Consider the following 25,054-nt stretch of genomic DNA (forward strand, 5'->3'; position numbering starts at 1 on the left):
ACTGAACAAGGAGGAATCTGTGCAGTTGCAGACACTTCTTGTTACACACAGAAATATACATCTGGTATTATAAAGACTGAGGTACAAAAAATTAACAAAAGGCGACTTGGTTAAAATGGGTAGACTTCTAATATAGCTCATTCTTTGATCCATCTGATTTGACTGGTTTGGTTCATGGGGACCTTGGTTAGGGAACATACTCCAAACTCTGCATACTATCCTTCTGATAGTAGTAGTCTCCCTATGCACTGTATTCTCTCAAATGCTTTGAATGTTTATATGCAGCCATCGGTCAAATATCAAATGGTCTCTCTTGGCTGGAACAACAAAAACTCAAAGAAATGAGTGACCATGAGGACACTGTAATCTATGAATGGCATGTTGAAACTGGCAATGCAGAATGATAAAAACTGCAAGTAGCACTAATGCCTAAGTTTTGGTCACACTCTCACCTAGGGGTACTAAAAGATCTCACCTAGGTGAGAGTGTGACCAAATGAGGGGAATTGTTAAACAAAAATTATGGGAGGCCAGTGTTTTGGACTAAGCTCCTGCATTAGGCCCTAACAAAACAGACCAAACCAAAATAGAGTCATTTTAATGCTAAATGTCATATAAGCAAATAGATTCCAAACAGACTAGTTTTTCCTGAAAATAGGTGATTCCAGTCTACCTGAGTTAGCATAAGTCAGTCCTCTGTGCTTTAACCTTTACCAAGAAGTAACTTATGTTAACCAATCAGGTTTTTTTTCTATTGTTCTGTTTCCTTGTTTCCACCTCACCAAACCTACTGTTCTTTCTGCCGTTGTCCAGTGGAAGTTTTCATTCTATTTGCAGAACAGAGGCTGTCCTGATGGATGAATCATGAATAAAAGCCAATTCGATCTATAAGTAAACATTTATAATTGTCTTTTGACAGGCGTCAGGGTACACATTGCTTCACGTATGTTTACTTTTTTCCATGAAAATATTTTGTCCAATTTTTCTGAATTTGGTTTTACCTTTGAAATGGATATGGCTTTTACTAATTCTGATTTTTAGATTACTTTTTTATTCCGTCACAGAATTATGCAACATTCACATCTTCTCTTTACATTTCTTCTGTTGAAGTATATATAAAGAGCTGTAGCTCTAAGTGGATATTCAAATACTGGAAAACACCAACAAACATTATCATCACTCTAATAAAATTAGAGTGTCTCCTACAAAGGTTAGCTTCACTACAGAGAAGCATCTGTCAAATCTGCCAATTTAAGGATTTGTTTTGCTCCAAAACTTATTTCTTGGGAATAAAAAAAAAAAAGGATTATTTCTTAGGATTAATATAAAGTATAATACGTGCACAAACTTAATTATTTTGTTTGCAAGAATGACTCCCATTACCAAAGTTATACTCAAGATTAACTGTTCAGAATGTGATTGTTTCTCTCCTCCAAGTTCCAGATTTGGTTTCTGGGACCTAATTTCCTATGTCAGTGCTTCCTGTGCCTGATGGATTCCTTCAACCAGCAGTGTTTCTATGTTGACTGTCAAGCTTTAATTCTCAGAAGAATTACAATAGTCCCTCCTCCCCTGCATTTTCCTGATTTTTTAAGATCATTCTTTTTTTTTTTGGACACAGGGTCTTGCTCTGTTGCCCAGGCTAGAGCACAGCAGTGTGATCATGGCTCACTGCCACCTTGACTTCCCAGGATTAAGCAATCCTCTCACCTCAGCCTCTGGAATAACTGGGACTACAGGCACAAGCCACCATGCCCAGCTAATTTTTTTTTCTATGTTTTTGTAGAGAGAAGGTCTCACTATGTTGGGTCAAACTCTCTTTACCAAAAAGTAACTTATGTTAACCAATCAGTCTTTTTTTTTTTTCTATTGTTCTGTTTCCTTGTTTCTACCCTACCAAACCCACAGTTTTGCCATTGCCCAGTGGGAGTTTTCATTCTATTTGCAGAACAGAAGCTATCTTAATTCATGAATCATGAATAAAAGCCAATTAGATCTATAATTAAATATAATCCTCCCTCCTCAGCCTCCCAAAGTGTTGGGATTATAGGGTGGGCCACAGCACCAGGCCTTGACTGATATCTCCTCCTGATATTTGAAAAATATGGAAATTTCTGAAGAAATGCCAGAAAGGAGTTTCCACTGGAAACGTGAGTACCAGCCAGTTAGGTGAATATAGAAGACATTTGCTTTAGCTTAAGATGAACTATAATCTCTACATTTAAACAAAAGGGTCAATTTTCATTTTACATTTCTTACAGTTCAATCTTAAACAAAGATAGGCTTTCCATTCAAATTATATAATGACCAGAATCAAGTAGTAACAATCACTGGCTAATAAATATTTTGCATAAATATAAACTATCAACATGTGTTAAATAAGCAAGAAATGAGTATAAATAAATGTCTACTATTACTACTTCCAAAGGGAAGTCAGTACTACTAAACAAAAAAGCAAAAGAAATTGCCTTTTATCTCCTCTAAATTGCCCTCTATCTCCTGAAACAGCTATTACCTCTGTGAAATTTCTTACCAAGCTCAAAGTATTCTTTTAAAGGCAAAGGTATGCCGAAACCTTCCAGTAAGCACAAATACAAACACCACCTAGAAACACATTAAGATTGTTTACGTGATTAACCCATTTATACCGGAGGTTGCAAAATTTTTTTGTGAAAAATCAGACCTTGGCGATGACGTTGAGTAGTAGGATATAAATCACTCCCACAAGCTTAGAGGTCCAATAATGGAAGACTAGGTATAAATGGATTAAAGATCAAACCATTGAGAAAACGAAAGTAATTCCCAATGCTCCTGCTATAAGAAAGTCATTTCTACAAAGAAAAGTACAAAATGGTGGGGCATGGTGGCTCGTGCCTGGAATCCCAGCACTTTGGGAGGCCAAAGTAAGTGAATACCTTGAGGCCAGGAATTCAAGACTAGCCTGGGCAACATGGCAAAACTCCGTCTCTACAAAAAATATAAAAAGGAGTTGGGCATGGTGGTGTATGCCTGTAGTCCCAGCTACTTGGGAGGCTGAAGTGGGAGGATTGCTTGAGCCTGGCAGGTGGAGGTTGTAGTGAGGCAAGACCAAGACACTGCACTCCAGTCTGGGTGACAGAATGAGACCCTGTCTCAAGAAAGGAAGAGGGAGGGAGGGAAGGAAGGAACGAAAGAAGGGAGGGAGGGAAAAATCTGTTTTTTCTTTTTCCCTTTGGTGACTAAACTTAATTTGAAAGGAAAACCCTGCACCTGAAGGGGATCAAATACCACTTCACCTGTTGTTAAAAGAGTCAGGCTTCGTTGACCTTTTATACCTGCTCACCTCCTCTCTATATTCCCCACCCCCCTCAGAAACATCCTCATGCAGAACTCAATTTTCCTCAATTTTCACGACTTCCAAATCTAATCTACAGTCCTCATTTTCCCCCTGCTACCTCTAAAACCCCAAGAGTTTGCAGAACACTCCTACAGGGAAATCTAACCACACCTTACTACTTAAGATATGTAAAATCAAATTCATCTGCTTTTGAAATGAGTACCTCTATTTCCCCCTCTAGTCCTGGAAGGCAACTGTGTCTTGTTCTTTCTATCCTACAACATGCAGAAAATGATCAGTACTTGCTGAGCAAATCAATACCAATGGATACATAACTCTCCTACATTCAGATCCTTAGAGTTCCTTTGCCTCCCCTGCCTATCAACTCAACCATATATTCAGTCACTCACTAAACCCTGTCCTAGTTATCCCACGTGTCCCTTCCTTCCTGTTCCTATTAACACATATCTATGAGGCATTTACCTCCTCACCTTTAACCCACAACACCTCTTAAATTTGTCTCTGGGGCTTCAATCTCTATATATACAATCTACTCCATAAATATGCAGATTTTTCTTAATATCACCTTCAATAACTTTTCTCTGATTAAAGGATCACCATTGTAACTTCTTTTGCCAGTAAATTTGGTCCTGAGACATCTACACTTCATTCAGACAAGACGTGGAAAATACTTTACAATTTTAATTCTCTTTTATGGCTCTTTTTCCAATTACCTAAAATCTACAATCCATCTATCTTCCTGTATCTTATCCATGAAGTTTTCCATGGTAGTCTCAATTCAAAAATACTTCTTCCTTGCACTAAGTTTCTATACTACCTATCACTTAAGCCTCAATTCAAATTAGACAGCCTCATATAGTTGACTTATTTATGCATTTGCTTTTGTCTGTTAGTCCTAACTACATTTTAAGTTTCTAGAGGGCAGACACTGAGCTCCAGATTTTTTGTATTCATCATAGTACTTAGACAAAATGCATTCACTGTTGATGTTGGAATGACTAGTGGTAGTGTGGCGGAAGCAGTAGTGGTGGTGGTAGCAGCAGTAATAGTTGAAGCAGCTAACATTTACTGTAGGGACAATTCTAAGAGCTTTACATTTATTACTTCATTTAATTTTCACAATTACTCAAGGAAATAGGTAATATTACCCCTAATTTACACATTAGAAAACTGAACACAGAGAGGTTGAGTAACATGTCAGACATTACATAGCTAATAAATGAAAAGTCTGGACTATATAAGTTGAGACAAATGAGTTGAAAAAATTTTGACAGAAAGAGAAAATAAAGGCAGCTATCTTTTGGTTAAAATCATAAATGCTACCTGCAAATAAAATACATTAAAAGCACTGATTATCAAAGACACAATCCTCTTTTAAATTATTTTCTGACCACAGTTCATTTTTCCTGAAGGTATTATATGAGTGTGTAGCATACCAATACAGCATTTAAAACATTTTGGAGTATGGCATTTTAAAAAAGAGCACTGGTGTTATGTCAGCTGTATTCGTACTTAGTTTTCTTGCATTATTTTACAATTCAGACATCAGAAGAATTAAGGCGCTATATTTGGTAATATGAAACAGTACTGGATGTATACAATTACAAAAGAAACAAGGCTATTTTCCAGCATCATGACCTTAGGGAAAAGGATATGGGGAAGAAAAGAGAACCTACATAAACATAGGAGGGAGAAATTCCAAATTCGGAATCTTTTGAAAAGTCTGCATCTAGTTAAAAGCAACCTAATTGTACGGAAGATTCTTTGTATCTGAGAGAAATTTATAAAAACTAACGGAAAACATCACTCAACTTTTATTTAACTGCATACAGGATGTCAAGTAAATAATAAATGCAAACATAGTCTCAAAATCTTTACAGGAACTTGGTTCATCTAGTAGAGTTATGTCTAAATTTACACAGACTTACATAGCTTTAAAGACTTGGAGGAAATAAATGGTGCTGGGAAAATTGGCTAGCCATAAGTAGAAAGCTGAAACTGGATCCTTTCTTTCCTCCTTATACGAAAATTAATTCAAGATGGATTAGAGACTTAAATGTTAGACCTAATACCATAAAAATCCTAGAAGAAAACCTAGGTAATACCATTCAGGACATAGGCATGGGCACGGACTTCATGTCTAAAACACCAAAAGCAACGGCAACAAAAGCCAAAATTGACAAATGGGATCTAATTAAACTGAAGAGCCTCCGTACAGCAAAAGAAACTACCATCAGAGTGAACAGACAACCTACAGAATAGGAGAAAATTTTTGCAATCGACTCATCTGACAAAGGGCTAATATCCAGAACCTACAAAGAACTCAAACAAATTTACAAGAAACAAACAACCCCATCAAAAAGTGGGCAAAGGATATGAACAGACATTTCTCAAAAGAAGACATGCATACAGCCAACAGACACATGAAAAAATGCTCATCACTGGCCATCAGAGAAATGCAAATCAAAACCACAATGAGATACCATCTCACACCAGTTAGAATGGCAATCATTCAAAAGTCAGGAAACAACAGGTGCTGGAGAGGATGTGGAGAAATAGGAACACTTTTACAATGTTGGTGGGACTGTAAACTAGTTCAACCATTGTGGAAAACAGTATGGCGATTCCTCAAGGATCTAGAACTAGAAATACCATATGACCCAGCCATCCCATTACTGGGTATATACCCAAAGGATTATAAATCATGCTGCTATAGACACATGCACACATTATTCACAATAGCAAAGACTTGGAATCAGCCCAAATGTCCATCAGTGACAGACTGGATTAAGAAAATGTGGCACATATACACCATGGAATACTATGCAGTCATAAAAAAGGATGAGTTTGTGTCCTTTGTAGGGATGTAGCTGGAAACCATCATTCTCAGCAAACTATGGGAAGAACAGAAAACCAAACACCACATGTTCTCACTCATAGGTAGGAACTGAACAATGAGATCACTTGGACTCGGGAAGGGGAACATCACACACCAGGACCTATTACGGGGAGGGGGAAGGGGAAGGGATGGCATTGGAAGTGATACCTGACATGTAAATGATGAGATGATGGGTGCTGACGAGTTGATGGGTGCAGCACACCAACATGGCACAAGTATACATATGTAACAAACCTGCACGTTGTGCACATGTACCCTAGAACTTAAAGTATAATAATAAAATTAAAAAAAAAAAAAAAACTTGGAGGAAGAATATTCAGCAACAATTCCAAGTAATTCCTTCTGATTTTCAAACGCATTCATTTTGGGTGCAACTTTTCCTTTATACAAATTTAAATGTCTTATGCTTGAGCTAATTTCCTCTTATCGCTTCCTCCAAGAAAACAAAACAAAACAAAACAGAACTACAGCCTTCAACTAAAAAATACTTCATTATTATGCACTCTGCATCCCTGGATCTTTCTGAATAGGTAATTTATTTTAAAAATAATGCGCTGCCCTAAAAAATGTTAAAAATTTCCAAAACCTACACTTCTAACATACTATAAAAGTTTTCAGAACCAAAATAATTTTTATTCTGTAAGTTTTTTTTGAGACGGAGTTCTGCTCTTGTTGCCCAGGCTGGAGTGCAATGGCGCCATCTTGGCTCACCGCAACCTCCGCCTCCTGGGTTCAAGTGATTATCCTGCCTCAGCCTCCCGAGTAACTGGAATTACAGGCATGCGCCACCACGCCCGGCTCAGTTTTGTATTTTTAGTAGAGAAGGGGTTTCTCCATGTTGATCAGGCTGGTCTCAACTCCCGACATCAGGTGATGTCGGCCTCCCAAAGGCCTGGGATTACAGGCGTGAATCACCGCGCCTGGCCTCTGTAAGGTTTTTTGAAAAAGGATATGGGCCAGGCGTGGTGGCTCACGCCTGTAATCCCAGCACTTTGTGGGGCCAACGCAGGCAGATCACTTGAGGTCAGGAGTTTGAGACCAGCCTGACCAACATGATGAAACCCCCGTCTCTACTAAAAATACAAAAATTAGGTGGGTGTGGTGGCCAGTGCCTGTAATCCCAGCTATTTGAGAAGGTGAGGCAGGGGAATCACTTGAACTCGGGAGGCAGAGGTTGTGCACTCCAGTCTGGGCAGCAGGGCGGCTCTATCTCCAAAAAAAAAAAAAAAAAAAAAGGGATATGGAGGCAGAATAAGATTACAGAAAGACTGAGGAACTCTGGAGTTAGACAAAACTAGATTCAAATTCCAGTGGTACTGAGCAAGGAACTTGTGGATCTCAGTTCATCCATAAAATGGATATAGTAACACTAATCTTGTAAAGATGCTCTGAGAGCTGGAATTAATAAATGCAGTAAAGTATCTACATATTGCAGATAATAAATAAGTACAACTAATAATACAATTATTTGTAGAGCCATGCCCCAAATATCTTCAGATTTAGCTAGATATTTTTCCTTAAAAAATGTCAAAACATTAAAATAAAGGCAGGTAATAAAAGAAGCACCCACGTACCAACTACTCAGGAAAAAAGCAAATATTATTATTTAGCCTTATTTGCTTCAGATGGATTTTTTAAAGTTATACTCAAGCCAAAATAACCAAATAAATTTAATCAAACTCAATGCTAAAATAAACGCGATTCACAGACAAATGCAAACTGGAAATATTTTGAAGTTATAACTCCTAAAACAGCTCCTCTTGTAAATGAATTTCAAAAGTTCATAATATTAACAGCCTTCCCTACAGAACTAAACATTTCACTTTAAAATATGAACATAATGCTATTTAAAGGATTGATTCCCTATTTCTCTCTTCTGTCAAACTTCTACCTTGAAAATGCTTCACACCTAATATTTGAATCAAGACCAGGTGACAACAATAAAAAAGAATTTAATCACATAATTAAATGATTTTCTTTGCCTTAAAAGGTCAATGTAAAACTATGTATTTCGGGTTCTAGAATGATGTCAAGAGTGGTGGCACCGTTTTAAGTTTCCCCAAAACCCCCCCCATAAAAGGACAAAAAGCAATGAGGAAAACAAAAGCAAATTCAACAACATGTACAACAAAATGAGGTGGCCAACACTTGAACAGTAGTGAAGTAGTCACTCAAATTCTCCCACAGATTGTAATTATAAAAACTGGATAAAAATTTTTTAAATCACATTTAAAGACAATGAAAACCTTCCAAATGTAGACAGAAGCCTGCTTTGAGATTAATATTTCAATTATCAAAAAACTGCAGCTGCAGGCAGGGCACAGGGTTTCATGCCTGTAATCCCAGCCCTTTGGAAGGTTGAGGCGGGTGGGCTGCTTCAACCCAGGAGTTTGTGACTAGCCTAAGCAACAGGATGAAATCCTTTCTCTACTAAAAATACAAAAAATTAGCCAGGTGTTGGTGGCACATGCTGTGGTCCCAGCTACTTAGGAGGCTGAGGCAGGAGGATCACTTGAGCCCAGGAGGTCAAGGCTGTGGTGAGGCATGATCATGTAACTGCACTCCAGCCTAGGTGGCAAAGCAAGATCCCGTCTCAAAACAAAACAAAACAGACTCCTGATGTGCTCAGATGTTAGATTTAGCAGATCGAGGCTTCAATGCAGCAATCATACATATATATAAAAACTGACAGAACATTTGTTCAAAGAATTAAAGGAAAACATAATGAGTGAACAGATAGTAAATATCAACATAGAAATGAGAACTATACAAAACAGAAATTCTAGAGCCAAAAAGTATAATAAACGAGATTAAAAATTCACTAGATGAGCTCAACAGAAAACTGGAGATAGGAGAAGACTCAGTGAACTTGAAATAAGATCACGTGAATTACTCAAGCCAAAGTATACAGAGAAAAAGAATTTAAAGAAACAAATAAACAAGCAAACAAACCAAACCTCAGGGGACCTATGGGAAAATGAAACAGCCCAACATAGTATGTAATCTAGAATAAGAGAGGTGGAAAAAAAGGCCAAAACAATTGAAAAAATAAGAATAGCCCAAGCCCCCAAATTTGGTTGTAAACATTAATTCATATGTCCAAGAAGCTAACTGAAATGGAAGCAGGAAAAAAACACAAAGAAAGCTCCCCTAGACATGGTCTAAGTGCTGAAAGTCAAACATAAAGTAAAACGTTGGAAAGCAGCCAGAGAAAAACAACATGTTACATATGGAGGAAGAATAAAACAAGTTGCTAACTTCTCATCAGAATATGGGATTGACATAGCCAAAGTGCTGACGGAACAGATGAAAGGAAAGTAAATTTCCAGGTAAGCAAAAAATGAGACAATCTGTTGCCAGCAGACCTACATAACAAGAAGTGCTAAAGGAAGTTCTGCAGGGTAAAGGGAAGGAATGCCAGATGACAATTTTGATACAAAAGAAGAAATAAAGGGCAACAGAAATGGTAAATATATAGTAAATGTAAAAAAAACCCACCACTACCAAAGTTTGTTCTTCTTTTAATTTCTTTAAAGGACAGATAACAGTTGAAGGCAAAAATAACACCACTGATGGTTTAATAACCTATATACCAACTGTATATCTTTTTGTATAGTTCTGGGTTTGGAGAAGCATGTTAATACTCTACATATTTAAAAGCAAAAATCAGGAAGGATGAAGAAAAGTAGGAGTGGGGGGAGACTAAATCTGAAACGAATAAACCCAACTATATTTTAAATGAACACCATAATCACACCAAAAAGGAAAAAAGAAATCTAAATAATTTAAGAACACAGTACTTGACCTCACATTCCCTCAATCTTGGGCAGCGTCAGGGAGAATTACAAAGGAATCCTGAACTCCTTGTAGTATGTTTTTTGTACTTGTATGAACAACGCAATTCTGAAACTAATTAAGATTATTATAGGACTGAGCAAATGAATAAAAGTGCTGATGTTGAATGCCATGAAGTAAGAATTGGGGGAAGAACCAAAGCAAGGAATAATTCCATAAGGATGAACTAGAATTGGAGGTACAGGTTTGAGCATTCTTTATCCAAAATGCTTAGGACCAGGAGTGTTTCAGATTTTAGAATATTTGCTTATATTTAATGAGATATCTTGAAGATGAGACCCAAATCTAAACACAAAATTAATTTGTTTCATATACACTTTATAGCCTGAAGATAATTTTATACAAAAATATTGTTTCCTGCATGAAACCAAGTTTGTGTACAGTGAACCATCAGAAAGCAAAGGTGTCAGGTGTGTATTTTCCACTTGTGGCATCATGTCAGCACTGAAAAACACTCAGATTCTGGAGCATTTTGGAGTTCAAATTTTTCAGATTAAGGTTGCTCAACCTGTATTGGGTGAACTCATGACTTCTAAATTACGTGTGTGTATGCATGTATAAGTACTGATACATGAATGTATTTCCTAACTGTCCTCTGAAGAGGTCTATGAATATATAAAGTAGCAATAAACACACCCAACATTCAGATCTTGGTTTCTATTAATAATACCATCCTTTACTAAAATGAACTAGGCAGCTAGTCATGGTGGTACATGCCTGTAGTCTCAGCTAAAAATAAAAAGAATTGGGGTTCTTTGGAAAAATAGTTGGTTCTGGGACCGTGCCAGAGAAGACAGAAGATAAATGCAGAACAGCTTGTTAAATCAGAAAATAATGAAGTCTCAAAAAAAAGAAAAAAAAAAAGATGGGGTCACATCACACACAAGATCCATCTTGAGGGGGTTCCTACTGGCCAAATCTGAGACAATTTAGACACCAAAATAATTAAGGACAGTAAAGAATTATAACCATTGAGAAAAATAAAAATTCATGGGTCAATGGGGACAATAAACTAAGAATAAGGGAAGACTCTTGGTAATAGAATAGAATGTCAACTGCTGTGGTTTTCTGTTTGTGTTATATTTAACATTTAAAACTTAAAAAAAAAAAAAAAAGATGTAATTTTGAAATCCAGTGAGACAAAACACCCTAGAAGCTGTTGAGAAAATATAGGCTTTACAACAGCATGAGTGTAACTCAGTAAAGAAATAACTAATTAGAATCTCCTTCTACTTATAATAAGTACAAGCTAGACTAAATGTACTGCTTTGGAGTATAGTACTCTCACATACAACAAAATTTTATAGCCCTTGCCTTCGCTGACTATAATCTTATTTGTTTTTTTAAACTGTAACTGGTTGATAATATTAGCTCCCAAAAAAGTATTCACTACATTATTCAATGTCTTTTACATAAAGATCCATGAAAAATCCCTCTTAGAATTTGGAGCCAGAATTTTTCTCCTAAAGAACATGCACAGTTTATCAGAAAATAAGACCTAAGTGTATGTGAGGTGATGCATATGTTAATTAGCTTGATTTAGCCATTTTACAATGTATGCATATTTTCAAAATATGTATATTTTGTAAACTTTAAGTTTTTAAAACAAACTAATTGTTTCAGAAATGAAAGTAAGATCTGGCCAGGGGCGGTGGCTCATGCCTGTAATCCCAGCACTTTCAGAGGCCGAAGTGGGCGGATCACGAGGTCAGGAGATTGAGGTCATCCTGGCTAACACAGTGAAACCCCTTCTCTACTAAAAATACAAAGAATTAGCCAGGCATGGTGGCGGGCGCCTGTAGTCCCAGCTACTTGGGAGGCTGAGGCAGAAGAATGGCATGAACCCAGGAGGCGGAGCTTGCAGTGAGCCAAGACTGTGCCACTGCACTCTAGCCTGGGCTACAGTGAGACTCCATCTCAAAAAAAAAAAAAAAAAAAAAAAAAAAAAGAAAGATCTAACTAATCCATCAAGTTTCCTTTGTTGCCTTAGCTGCCAGAAAATTGATCTCTTTTCCATGTTTTTGATCTAATATATCTTCTGCTTAAGTACACATGGTTACATGTTCTTTGCAAAATACCTCAAATATCTTCTATCCTTTAAGATATAAGATAGACTATAAATTATAAATTTAAAAATAATCATCTTAACAATATGATTGCAATACTAATGTGAAATAATTTCACCTAATAGCAGTACCACAAACAGCCACTGCATTCATCTGTGGTTAAAAAAAATCAGCTTTCATCAACTCAGAAAAACATATGATTGTTCAGAATGATTGCTTTTTAAAAAATACTTGACAAAAGCAAAATGTGAAAACCAATGTTTACACACAATACTGCCTTTCCACCCTCAAGCTATTGCTTGGGAAATGCAAAACAGTATTTCAGATAATTAGGAAAGAACCTCCCTTTACAATATGAGACCTTTTTAAAATAATAAAATTCAAATTCCAATTCTCACAAACAAATATGCAAGAAAAAAATGCCGTTGTTTAAATATTTTTTCTTCACAGACACTGCAATGATTATCTTGAGACATAATAATAGAAGCTACATCTACTGTAGGCGTCCTATGTGGTAGGCACTGTGGGTAGTTACCTATCTCTGATTACAATTACCAGCAAGGTAGCTCCCTTGCCCATTTTACAGATGTGTAACTAGCGTAGTGACACTACATAAGGGCATATAGCTAGGCTGAATTCCGTGCTTTCTATAACTCAAAAGTCTATGTTATTCCACTTTAAATGAAGTAATAAGCATTTTTTTGGGTCCTTTTTCCGAAAAGAAAGCACTGTTATGTGTGCTTTCATTTTCTCTAGTGCTTCTTTTTGCTTCAGGAATTAGAATAAAACACACAAGTTGAATTTATATTCAAATGAGATTAACAATTGAAATAAAAATGCTTAGGTTACAGTAATATGTTCTCTTTAGTTTGAATCCTATAAACTTAAAATCTACCTGAACAGAGTTTTCTGTTTTTATACTAAGAAAAAAGTTTACAAGAAAAACAATAATGTAAGTTTTTAACGGAAAGAATGTTAGGACTTAATACGAAGACAAAAAAGCAGGAATGAGTTGAGACTTATTCTCTCCTTCATAAACAAATAATCCTTAAACTATGTAAACAATAACACAGCACCATAACACTGAGTAACTTTTACATGCTTGGATTTGTAAAAATGGTGCAAGGAAATCTCTTTAGATAGTGGACTTGTTCCCGAGATGAATCTATCACTTGGGGAAAGGTGCTGGCTATATAACCTAAGCCGATAGTTACATAACTTAAGAACAGACATTAAAAAAACTATTTTTCCATGTTTTTCCCTTCAGCCTAATTATGTACTCTCTAAAAATACTGGACCTTAATTTTTGACCAGGTGATAAGTAAAACAACATAAAACAAGTTTATAGGGAATAGTTGGGCTATCACCTATTGACCCCTGTCTATCATCATCAACCCAGTTCCTTCCCTGTATACCCTATAAAACTTCTTATTGGTTCCTCATTTATCCTTTCAGAGATTTATTACACAGTTCCTTATTAAAATAAAGTTGGCTACAGGTACTTCACACATTCTAATGCTCTTCTTTTCATTTATCTCAATTTAACATGACCTAAAGAATGTCTGGCTATACTTTCTCAATGCCTTACATGCAGTCTTTGACTCCTCTAGCAAGGCTTTAAGTGAGCAGTACTGCAGGTAAAGCAAAAATGTGGTGAGCAAAGCTGACACCAAAGCTAGTGGTAAAACAGCTACAAGCTGACAGACATATAATCAAAACCTAACCTTACCAGCAACATTAAGGCAAATGAATTAGTATTTTCTAAATACCTAGCATAGTACCTATTATATCTATTTTACTATACAGTGCAGTTCCTTTTACAAAATAGACAACATATTTAGTCTTTTTTTAAAATTTTTTTAAAAAAGGGATTTTTTGTCTACCAGGCTTTCTAACATAATGATACACAATCCTAAATCACCCTGGACTTAACAACAATAACAAAAAAGATTAAGTATATTATTAGTATATTGAAAACTAACCTATTACCAAGGATACAAATGTATTAGATATAAAATATAACCTGTGTTCTCAAGTACTTAATTGTATTATGGGTTGGAAATAAAAATAAAAGTCATACGTAACAAGTAAGTGGTACAAACAAGTGTCATAAAAATGTAGCCTGAGGATAGTACACTTGTACTTGGAATGATCAGGAGAGACATTAAGAAGGTAGCTTTTGAGCCAAACCAAGAAAGGTTGGCTTCATGGAGCAGAGAAGGGGGCCAAGAAAGCAGCAGCCAGTCAATGCAATGGGCTTGGTGCTTTAAAATATTTAAGTAGGGAATGGCAAAATACAGCTCATGGTCTAAATTCAGTCCACTGCCTGTTCTGTATAACCTGTGGGCTACCAGTGGTTTTTATGTTTTTAAATGGTTGAAAAGTATCAAAAGAATATTTTATACCATATGAAAATTATGAAATTCATATACAAAGTTTTACTGGCACACAGCCACATTCATTCACTTGCACATTATCTGTGACTGCTTCTGTACTGCAAGGCAGAGTTGTATAGTTGCAAAAGAGATCATGTGAATCACAGCCTAAAATGTACTATCTGGCCCCTTAGAGAAAAAGTCTGCCAACACCTTGCCTTGGGAAGGCCTATGTAGCTGAAGCATTATGAATGAGGGGCTGGGTGGAGGATGGTGAGACTGAAGCTGGAAGAGCTAAGAGGAACCTGTGTGTCATGGTGAGGATTTGAGTTCACATCCTAAGAATAATGAGGAAGCCGTTAAAGAGTTTTAAGTAGGAGACTGACAATTAGATTTGCATTTTGAAAAGATCATGCTGGTTGTTATTTTGGGGACCAGCGAACTAGGAGATATGAAGGCTAGTATAGTTCAAGCAAGATATGAATATAGCTTAAACTTTGGTGCTGGCAAAGTAAAACAAGGAGGCTAGGCAAGATTATTTCTGAGATCTCTTCCAGTTCTAAAACGCTAAAAAGCCAGTGGTTCAAAGTCTAGTTTTGCAGCTTTCCTGAGTGTTTCCAATTATCACGAACAATTCTCAAAACTGTTTTGCTAGGTGACAAAGATTCTTTGCCAGGCCAAACTTTGTTGAGGTTTTTGAATCTTCTGCTAGGCCCATCTGTCCAGTTTTAGCAAAGAACTCTGCTAAGTCAGTTTAGCAAGAAACCCCTATTCTTTATATCTGATTGTCCTTTACCATTCTCCATGATGTCTGATCACCCTGGACTGTTTTTTAGCAAGAATCCTGCTAGGTTGGTTTAGCCAGAATCCCCTTTACCCTTGATGTTTCCTCTTAGTAAGTTTCAATCCACTGATCCCACATTGCTTCTTGGCTATAAATTTCCACCTGCCCATGCTGTATTCAGAGTTGAGCCCAATCTGTCACCTACTTCAAGATCTCACTGCAGTGGCTGCTATACTTACCATGACGGTCCTGAATAAAGACTTCCTTACTGTGCTTTAACAAGTATCGTTGAGTAATTTTCTCTTTAACATAGGAACAGCTCCCCAGTAGGTAGAATAAGTTAAAAATAAGCCAACAGAGCATTATGCATCTAAAGAGTGTTGGAATGACTACAGAATAAATGCCCCTCCCTCCATTAAAGCACTTTCTAAAATATGATTTATATTTGTTAAAGTTAGAAAGAACTACTTTTTTTTTTTTTTTTTTTTTTTTTTTAATGAGACGGAGTCTCACTCTGTCACCCAAGCTGGAGTGCAGTGGCCAGATCTCAGCTCACTGCAAGCTCTGCCTCCCGGGTTTACACCATTCTCCTGCCTCAAGTCTCCTGAGTAGCTGGGACTACAGGCACTCACCACCTCGCCCGGCTAGTTTTTTGTATTTTTTAGTAGAGACGGGGTTTCACCGTGTTAGCCAGGATGGTCTTGATCTCCTGACCTCATGATCCGCCCGTCTCGGCCTCCCAAAGTGCTGGGATTACAGGCTTGAGCCACTGCGCCCGGCCAGGACTACTTTTATGATATTAAATTTACAGTTAAAGAATTGACAGGTAAATAATACAATTTAAATGAACACACAACACAAATACTGCTTAGGAACATTTTCACTGCACTGTTTTCCCCACAACTTAGTAATGACAAAACAAAGAACATACCTGCTACATTCTAACAATGTAACTTTAAGACGGCCTTCAGTAAGTGCCCATTGTTGTATATGGATATGCTCTTCATCTTCTTCAAATCCTTGCAAGGTCTGGTATGGAAAAAACGGCTTAAACCTGACAAAAGTAAAGATAAGTCTAAATGTCTGAATAATAAACACCACAGTTTAAAGCATAACAAAACCCACCCATACAAAAACACAAAGCAAAATGAACACCTAATACTACATGTGCTCTACAAAACCAAAGCTTACCACACTCCCCCATAACTGACAGCAAATGGTGCCTTCGCTATGGCACCCATAAGTCTTGGTTTTTTGGTATGCTCCCATTGATAAGGCAAGAGAGAACAAAGAAAAGAAAAATCTAGAGGCAGCAAGTAGGCCATGAAGTTTAGGTGAGGCAGGAGAGAGACTGTGAACCAGATGGATAGTGTTCCTACAGTACAAGATCAAAATTCAGAATGCATGTTTCATGGAAATAATATACAGTCCCCTTGGTATCCATGGAGGACTGGTTCCAGTACTTCCCAAGGATACCAAAATCCAAGGATGCTCAAGTCTCTCATATAAAATGGCCCAGTATATATATTATGCACATTCTCCAATATGTTTTGAATCATCTCTAGATTACCTATAATACCTAATGCAATGTAAATGCTATGTAAATAGTTGTTAAGACTATATTGTTCAGAGAATAATGACAAGGAAAAAAGTCTGTACATGTTCAGTGCAGATGAAATTTTTAAAAAATATTTTCAATCCACAGTTGTTTGAATCCATGGATGTGGAACCCATGAATGTGGAGCCCACGAATACAGAGAGCTGACTATAATAGATAGTGATTAGTACATGATAAAGATGATTGTAATAGCAACATTAACAACAATTAACACAGCAGAGGTATTCATCAGAGATGTTTACTATTTGCCAGGCAGTATGCTAAGTGTTTTATACATGCATTATCTTATTTAATGCTCACAACCCTGAAGAGGGCAATATTATTGGCTCCTCTCGCCAGATGAAAAGAATGAAGCTTAGGAAGGTTAACAAGTTTGTTCAATTTTACAAAGTGAATGGCAAAACCAGAATTCAAGCTAGTCTGATTCCAAAGTCCAACTACATAACACCTCAGTTACTTATGAATTATTCAGGCATTCATATGCTCATTGCTAATATTGTTGTTTTTATGGAGAAGTTTGTGCTGAGTTATAAACTGTAGGTTTTAAAAAACTTGTAATTTCAAACACAAATCATACTCCTCCATTAAAGCTAAAGAAAAAGAAAATGAAAGAAAATTGGGCTTAAAGTCCTGTGGTTTTCAATTCACCCTACACATTGTCACTTGCCATGATATCTACTTGCTCAGAAAGTTTTAGTGACTTCTTACTGACCACACACACAGATACAGACACACACACGGTCAAAAGTTCTTGGTTTTACATTTAAGGTCCACCACAATTAATCTTCCTTTTTTATTTTTATTTTTTCTTGAGACAGGGTCTTGCTCTGTCGCCCAAGCTGGAGTGCAGTGGCAGTCTTGGCTCACTACAACCTCTGCCTCCTTGGTTCAAGGTATTCTCTTGCCTCAGCCTCCCAAGTGGCTGGGATTACAGGCATGCACCACTACACCTGGATGATTTTTGTATTTTTAGTAGAAACGGGATTTTGCCATGTTGGCCAGACCAGTGTTGAACTCCTGACCTCAAGTGATCTGCCCGCCTCGGCCTCCCACATGGCCTTCCAAAGTGCTGGGATTACAGGCCTGAGCCACCACACCCAGCCCACAATTAATCTTTCTAATCACATATTCCCTTAATATAAACATTACAATCTAGAAAGTCACCTCATATGCCCAGAAGACACTATGAATATTCCTGCCTTCAGGCCTTTCATACCAACTGGAGGTTGTCCCAGATTCCTCAAAGCCTCTCCAAATCCTCCCCTCTTTCACACTCTGCCATACATGCTGCTTTCTTCTCTATCTTGCAGTCTTCTAAACTGCTGTGCATTTATGCCTTAAAATGTCAAATATGACTTAGTCTCACAATTCTCTGCATCCATCACATACCTGACAGGATGTTTCACACACTATCAGGATTTGAGTATGTGTTGCACTGATTTACAAAGTTAACACTAAAAGTGAAATAAACACTTAGAAAATATCAATAGCCTACTATAGTTTATACGGAAAGATAGTAATAGAGGGGGTTAAATGCTGTTTTATGTTTTCCCAGTAAATAAGATTGAAGAAAAAAAATTTTTAAGGAAACGTTAAGTAGGGACACAGGCAATGCTCAGTGCTTTTCTCCTGTTTCTAAACTAGTATGGAAAGCAGAAAGCCCCCTCAGTTTCTCCCAACTAAAACGCTAATTTGCATTTGAAGTCATTTGATTCAGACAGACTGGCACCAAATTTTTAGAGGGAAAAAAAATAGTAGCTAAATTTATATCAATATCATGTTGTAGCTGGGTGCTTTTAACACAGGCCTTATGACTCCTGAAAAACATATAACTCTGTTACTTTGCAAAAAATTATAATCATCATATATACTAGAAACTTGGAATTTAATAATCCAAGTTAGCTAAATCACAACTGCTCTAAGAACCAGCTTTTCTTGTCAAATATAAAGTCAAAATTCAGTTAAAAAATTTCTCACAGGAGTATGAGTTGAATGTTATATGGAATAAAGTCTAACAGGGGGTTTTGCTAAGAGTGTTTATGCACAAAAATAATTTGAAATCAGAACAATGTATTCCATTTTAAATGAATATACTAAACGGTGGGATAAAGCATGAACATGTTCGGCAAGCCAATAAATAGAATCCACACATTAAAATTCTCTAAGAACATTTGGTTTTCAGAACTTTTAAGTCCAAGTCTTTAAGTATCCCAAACCCATAAAGAATCCAAACAATGAAGCGGGCTACCTCTATCACTTTCTTTTATCTTCCTATTCCATCATATGATCTTTCTTCAAAATCCATTAGTGTTTATTTCCTAATTAACCTATAACTCAAAAATGTCAGTTTTTTCACTCAGGCTTCCCCCCAAAATAGTCTTAACAAACTACCTGTACTTCCTCCTGTAGAAAACTTAAAAACCCAAACTAGGAAGATCAACTTTAAGGATGACAGTATGAAGAGCCCTGCTGATCTGCTCCCCAGTGAAACTGGTGAAAATTATTTTAAACCAAAACATTTACAGTCTCTGGAAATGGTCTTAAGAGCAAACAGCAAATTTTTAAAATCTACTTAAGAAAATCTACGAAAATTTGGTAAGAAAGTCAAGTCTGTGGTGTTTGAACCCTGTTTCCCCAACAAGCTCAGGGTGGCAGAGACTACATGCTAGACTTATTTTTTATTTTTTATTTTTATTTTTTGAGATGGAGTCTTGATCTGTCGCCCAGGCTGGAGTGCAGTGGCATGATCTTGGCTCACTGCAAACTCTGCCTCCCAGGTTCAAGCCATTCTCCTGCCTCAGCCTCCCGAGTAGCTGGGACTACAGGCGCCCGCCACCACACCCAGCTATTTTTTTGTATTTTTAGTAGAGACGGGGTTTCACCATGTTAGCCAGGATGGTCTCAATCTCCTGACCTTGTGATCCGCCTGTGTCAGTCTCCCAAAGTGCTGGGATTACAGATGTGAGCCACCGCGCCAGGCCACTCCACGCTAGACTTCTACTGCCATGAACACAGGGCTCCCTCATCCCACAGCTCTCATTTGGTGGGCTTTCTCCCTGGGAGGAGGAGGAGGAGGATATGAACACTTCTCATCCAGCCTCCAGTCACCTGTTACTTCCAGGCAAGTTCGGTCAACAGGAGGGGGCTTCCTTCATTGACCCAGCCCCTACTCATGGAATGGAGGGTCTACCTAGGGCACAGAACACTGAGAATACTGGAGCCCTGACTGTCTTGCCCTGGCTCATGAGGAAGTGGTTCCATAGTGGAAAAGGCAAGCCAAGAGGACCTCAGGCCAATCCATCCCCAATCTAGCACTCAGCTCCTAGAGTTGTGGTATCACCCAGAGAGAAGCCTACGGCCGTCTTCACCCCTACCTCCAGAGACCTGGTTCTGATTATTTTGCTAAGGGGAAAAGGAGAGGGAGAGGCAGGTCAGAAAACAGATTCTCCCAATCTCTTCCCAAAGGAATTAATTTCATTTACAATAGTCTGTGAAGAAGCTCAAACCTAAAGGTACTATCAAGAACAATGGAGGTTGTGGTGAAAAGCACATGTCTTCCTTCAAGGATTTAAGGAAGACATATCCTAGGCTGCAGGCTGCTGTGCTCCTAGTAGAGAAACAGGAAATAAGATAGCTGGGAGGAGCCCTCCTGGGGTGAGAGCAAGTATCAAACACTTAACCAAGGTAACTATTCCTGAAGGAGGCACAATTTGATTGGAACAGTTTGTAGAACAAGTTACACCCCTGGGTGCTATTAAAAGCAACAAGAGAGTTAACACTAGTGGTGGGGAGGGGGTGAGTGGGGTGGGTGTACTGTACTAAAATAATCCAGTCAGCCAACCTAAAAACAGATAAGCAAATATCAAGCTCTGGGTAAGGGGAGACCAGTATCTAAGGTTGCTACAATATATTATCTAAAGTGTCTGGTTTCCAAGAAGAAGTTATGAGACATACAAAGAAACAGAAAAGTACGACCCATACAGCAAAAAACAAAAACAAAACAAAACAAAACACACACACACACACTACTACCTGTGAGAGGGACCAGATGTTAGATTTAACAGAAAAAGATTCAAAATTTTTGGAGACCAAAGTTCTTATTTACAGAGGAAGCCTTCAGGTAGTAGGCTTCAGAGAGAATAGGTTGTAAAACGTTTCTTATCAGACTTAAAGTCTGTGTCGATGTTAAATATGTCTCCATAAATATGTTCATGGAACAAGACATGATTAAAGAACTATAGGGGTTCAGCTATTGGGGTTCGGCCAGGCGTGGTGGCTCATGCCTGTAATCCCAGCACTTTGGGAGGCCAAGGCAGGCAGATCACCTGAGGTCAGGAGTTCGAGACCAGCCTGACCAATATGATGAAATCCTATCTCTACTAAAAATATAAAAATTAACCCGGGCGTGGTGTCACATGCCTGTAATCCCAGATACTCGGGAGGGTGAGATAGGAGAATCGCTTGAACCTGGGAGGTGGAGGTAGAAGTGAGCTGAGATCGCACTCCAGCCTGGGCAACAAGTGCAAAACTCTGTCCAAAAAAAAAAACAAAAAACCACTATAGGGAGGTATTACGACAATGTTACATTAAATAGAGCATACCAATAAAGAGACAAGAATTGTAAAAAAGGAAACTATGAACCAAAAATAAAATTCTAAGGCCCACCCAAACCATCTGATTGGACTTCCTCCTCAGCCAGGGCACTCTTAAAATTTAATCTAAAAGAATGGTTCAAGCCATGATGGCAAATGGGGGTCGGACATGCCAGAGATGCCTCATTATACCCCTCCAGTACTAATAACACAGAAGTTATTCATAAGTAATTTTTAGGCAGTTAGAAAGGGTGAAAATTCTCAGTGGAATTTTCCTTTAATAAAAAGCAGCCCCCAAACCATTTCTTCTCTAACAGAAAGCAGCCACAGAAGTCAGGTATAATATACAAACTAGGAGCTTTTATATGTAAATGCAGCTGTACCTGGAAGCCAGGTACATTCAATATGGTGTTTCCTGCCCTCTTTTCCTTCTCTCCTGCCCTTTTCCTTGTCACCACTTTTAGGGTCTCATGGCAGCCTCCTGGTAAAACCATGTACAGGCATCATGGCTGCCGCCAGGTGGAGGCCTCATTTGTATAATAAAAGACTAGGGTGGGAGGGTCAGTCTTTTTGGGACTAGGTAAGTAGCACACCTGGTCAACCCAATCCCCTGAGCCCTATGTAAATCAATCACCGCCCCCCTCAAGCCTCTGTACAAAACTAATTGCTTTCCACCGTAAATCAGAGACCCTCTTTTGGGCGACCCACTTTCTCAGCATGAGGAAGCTTTTTCTCTCTCTTTTCTTTTTCTATTAAACTTTCCTCTTCTAAACCCACCCCTCGTGTGTGTCCGTGTCCTGAGTTCTTTCTCCACCAGACCAAGAACCAGGGTATATACCCCAGACAATGGAGCCGTTTCATTAACATCAACACAGACAGGACAGGCCTCATCATACCCCTCCAGCATTAACATGGACACAGACTTTAAGTCTGATAAGAAACGTTTTACAACCTATTCTCTCTGAAGCCTACTACCTGAAGGCTTCCTCTGCAATAAATAAGAACGTTGGTCTCCACAATTCTTGATCTTAATCCAGACATTCCTTTCTATTGATCCCAGGTTTTAGATAAACTCAACCATCAACCAGAAAATTTTAAAATCTATCTGTAAGCTGGAAGACGCCTCCCTCGAGTTGTCCTGCCTTTCTGGATCAAATCAATATATTTCTTAAATGTATTTGATTGAAGTCTCATGTCTCCTTGAAATGTATAAAACCAAGCTGCACCCCTGATCACCTTGAGCACATGTTCACAAGACCTCCTGAGGGCTGTGTCGAAGGCCACATCACTCCTATTTGGCTCAGAATAAGTATCTTCAAATATTTTAGAGTTTGACTCTTTTTGTGGACCAAAAAAAAAAAAAAAAAAAGGAAATTCTGTAGTCAACAAGTACAATAAGTGAAATTAAAAAATTACAGAGGGACTCATAACAGTAGGTACGAACTGGAATAAGAACTAGTAAAACACATAATGGGAGAACCAGAAGGAGAGAAAAGAGGCAAGGGAGTAGGAAAAAATATTCCAAGAAATAAAACACGCAGCTAGTATGTCCTGAAGCCACAAGGGTCAGATATTATATGATTCCATTCACATGAAAATCCAGAATAGAAAAATTTATAAAGTACACGAGGCGTTATTTAGGCCTGGGGGTAGGTGAGGGATTAGGAGGTAGCCAAAGGTTATGGGTTTTCTCTCCCAGGTGATAAAAATGTTCTAAAACTGACTGTGGTGATGGCTGCACATATATGTGAATATACTAAAAGCCAATTAAATTGTAAGCTTAAACAGGTGAACTGTACGGCATATGAATTACATTTCAACACAGCTGTTAAAACGAAAACCAACAACCCCGCTACCCAGAAATAATTTTTCTTGTCACTGCTTTGATGTATAAATGTTTGGTTAGAATTATCTGATAAAATAATAAAATCATAAAGTGGCACAGCTCCATTAAAACAAATTATAGTCCCTTTTAATGCTTATGAAAAACAAACATTTATTGAATGGCTACCAAACCAGATACTGACTGTATAAAGCACTTTATTCGCTCACTTAATCCTTACAACCTCCAAACTAGGTATCAGCACACTGTACATAAGGAAATAGTCTTGAGATCTCACACCTAATAAATGCTAGAGCCGAAACTGGAACTTGCGTTAATCTGCGATGGCTTCCATAACAGAACTCTGAGTGGCTCTGGAGGCTGGAAGTCGAAGATCAGGGTACAGACAGGGTTGGGTTTTGGTGAGGCCTTTCTCCTTGGCTTGGCGATGGCTGCCTTCTCACTGTGTCTTCTCACAGCCTTTTCTCCATGTGCATATTCCTGTTCTCTCTCCCTCTTCTTATAAGGAAACCAGTTTTATCGGATTACTGCTCATCTTTACAATCTCATCTAATTAACCCCGATTACCTCATTAAAGGCCCTATCCCAAATAGAGTTGCATTGAGGGTTGGGCCTTCAACGTATTTTATTAATTTTTGAGGGGAGCACAATTCAGTCCATAGCAAAACTCATATGTAACTCCAGAGCCTGATCTACAGTCCCTTGACTGACTTGATTATCACCCTGTTTTCTGCTGGAATACAAGTTCTAAACCAAGTCTGAAGGAGCCCGACAAAGGAGGCTCACAGTTTTACATACATTACTATATTTAATCCCCACAATAACATGTTAAGGCAAGAATCTCAAATCATTTTCTCATTTCACATAGTTCAGGGAGAACAAAAAGCTTGCTGAAGACTACATCCTTTTATTAAAAAGTTACATGAAGATACATGCCCAGAAAATAAGGGCATAAAGCAAGACTGAAGAAAGTGATCCAAAAACAGTGAATCTAAGTCAAGAGAGCAATGATGTCCTAAACCCAAATGACTGGTGTGTGACAAGCCAAGAGAAAACCCATTTGGGGCAGGTGATGAAAGCTCCAGGAAAGAAATCTCCGAGAAATAAGAGGAAATAAACAGGAGAGGCAGAAGGAATGAGAAGGGAAAGGAATACTCTGAAAATCTGAGTAAGGCAATTTGGTAAGAGAAAAAAATATTGCTTTGAACGGCACTAAGGTTACAAAACTGGAATATAGAGAAGGAAACATAATCTGCATATAAGACAGTTCTATAGATAAACAATACTTATATAGACATAATAATGTAGAAACACAGACCAAGGAAGACTTAACTATGAACAGAACATGTTATCAATTATATAAAAATAAGAAAATAAGGATGGCCAGGTGTGGTGGCTCATGCCTGTAAATCCCAACACTTTGGGAGGCTGAGACAGGTGACCTGCTTGAGCTCAGGAGTTCGTGACTAGCCTGGGCAACATAGCCAAACCCCATTTCTACAAAAAAATACAAAAATCAGTTGGGCATGGTGGTGTGCCCCTGTAGTTCCAGCTACACTGGAGGCTGAGGCAGGAGGATCACTTGAGCCTGGGAGATTGAGGCTGCAGTGAGCTGAGATCACAACTCTGCACTTCAGCCTGAGTGACAGAGTAAGACCCACTCTCAAATGAAAAAAAAAAAAAAAA

At 38.0% G+C, this 25,054-nt stretch overlaps 1 protein-coding gene across 1 annotated transcript in view; it reads right to left on the reverse strand.

Moving 5' to 3' along the window:
• PDZD8 (PDZ domain containing 8) overlaps positions 1-25,054 on the reverse strand; it is a 107,374-nt gene that overhangs the window by 56,668 nt on the left and 25,652 nt on the right. The window contains exon 2 of the mRNA XM_007964223.3: positions 16,247-16,369. Within this exon, the coding sequence (XP_007962414.1) occupies positions 16,247-16,369 (123 nt within the window). The remainder of the gene's footprint in view (positions 1-16,246; positions 16,370-25,054) is intronic.

Source organism: Chlorocebus sabaeus, chromosome 9, assembly GCF_047675955.1.
Source record: "Chlorocebus sabaeus isolate Y175 chromosome 9, mChlSab1.0.hap1, whole genome shotgun sequence".
NCBI lineage: Eukaryota > Metazoa > Chordata > Mammalia > Primates > Cercopithecidae > Chlorocebus > Chlorocebus sabaeus.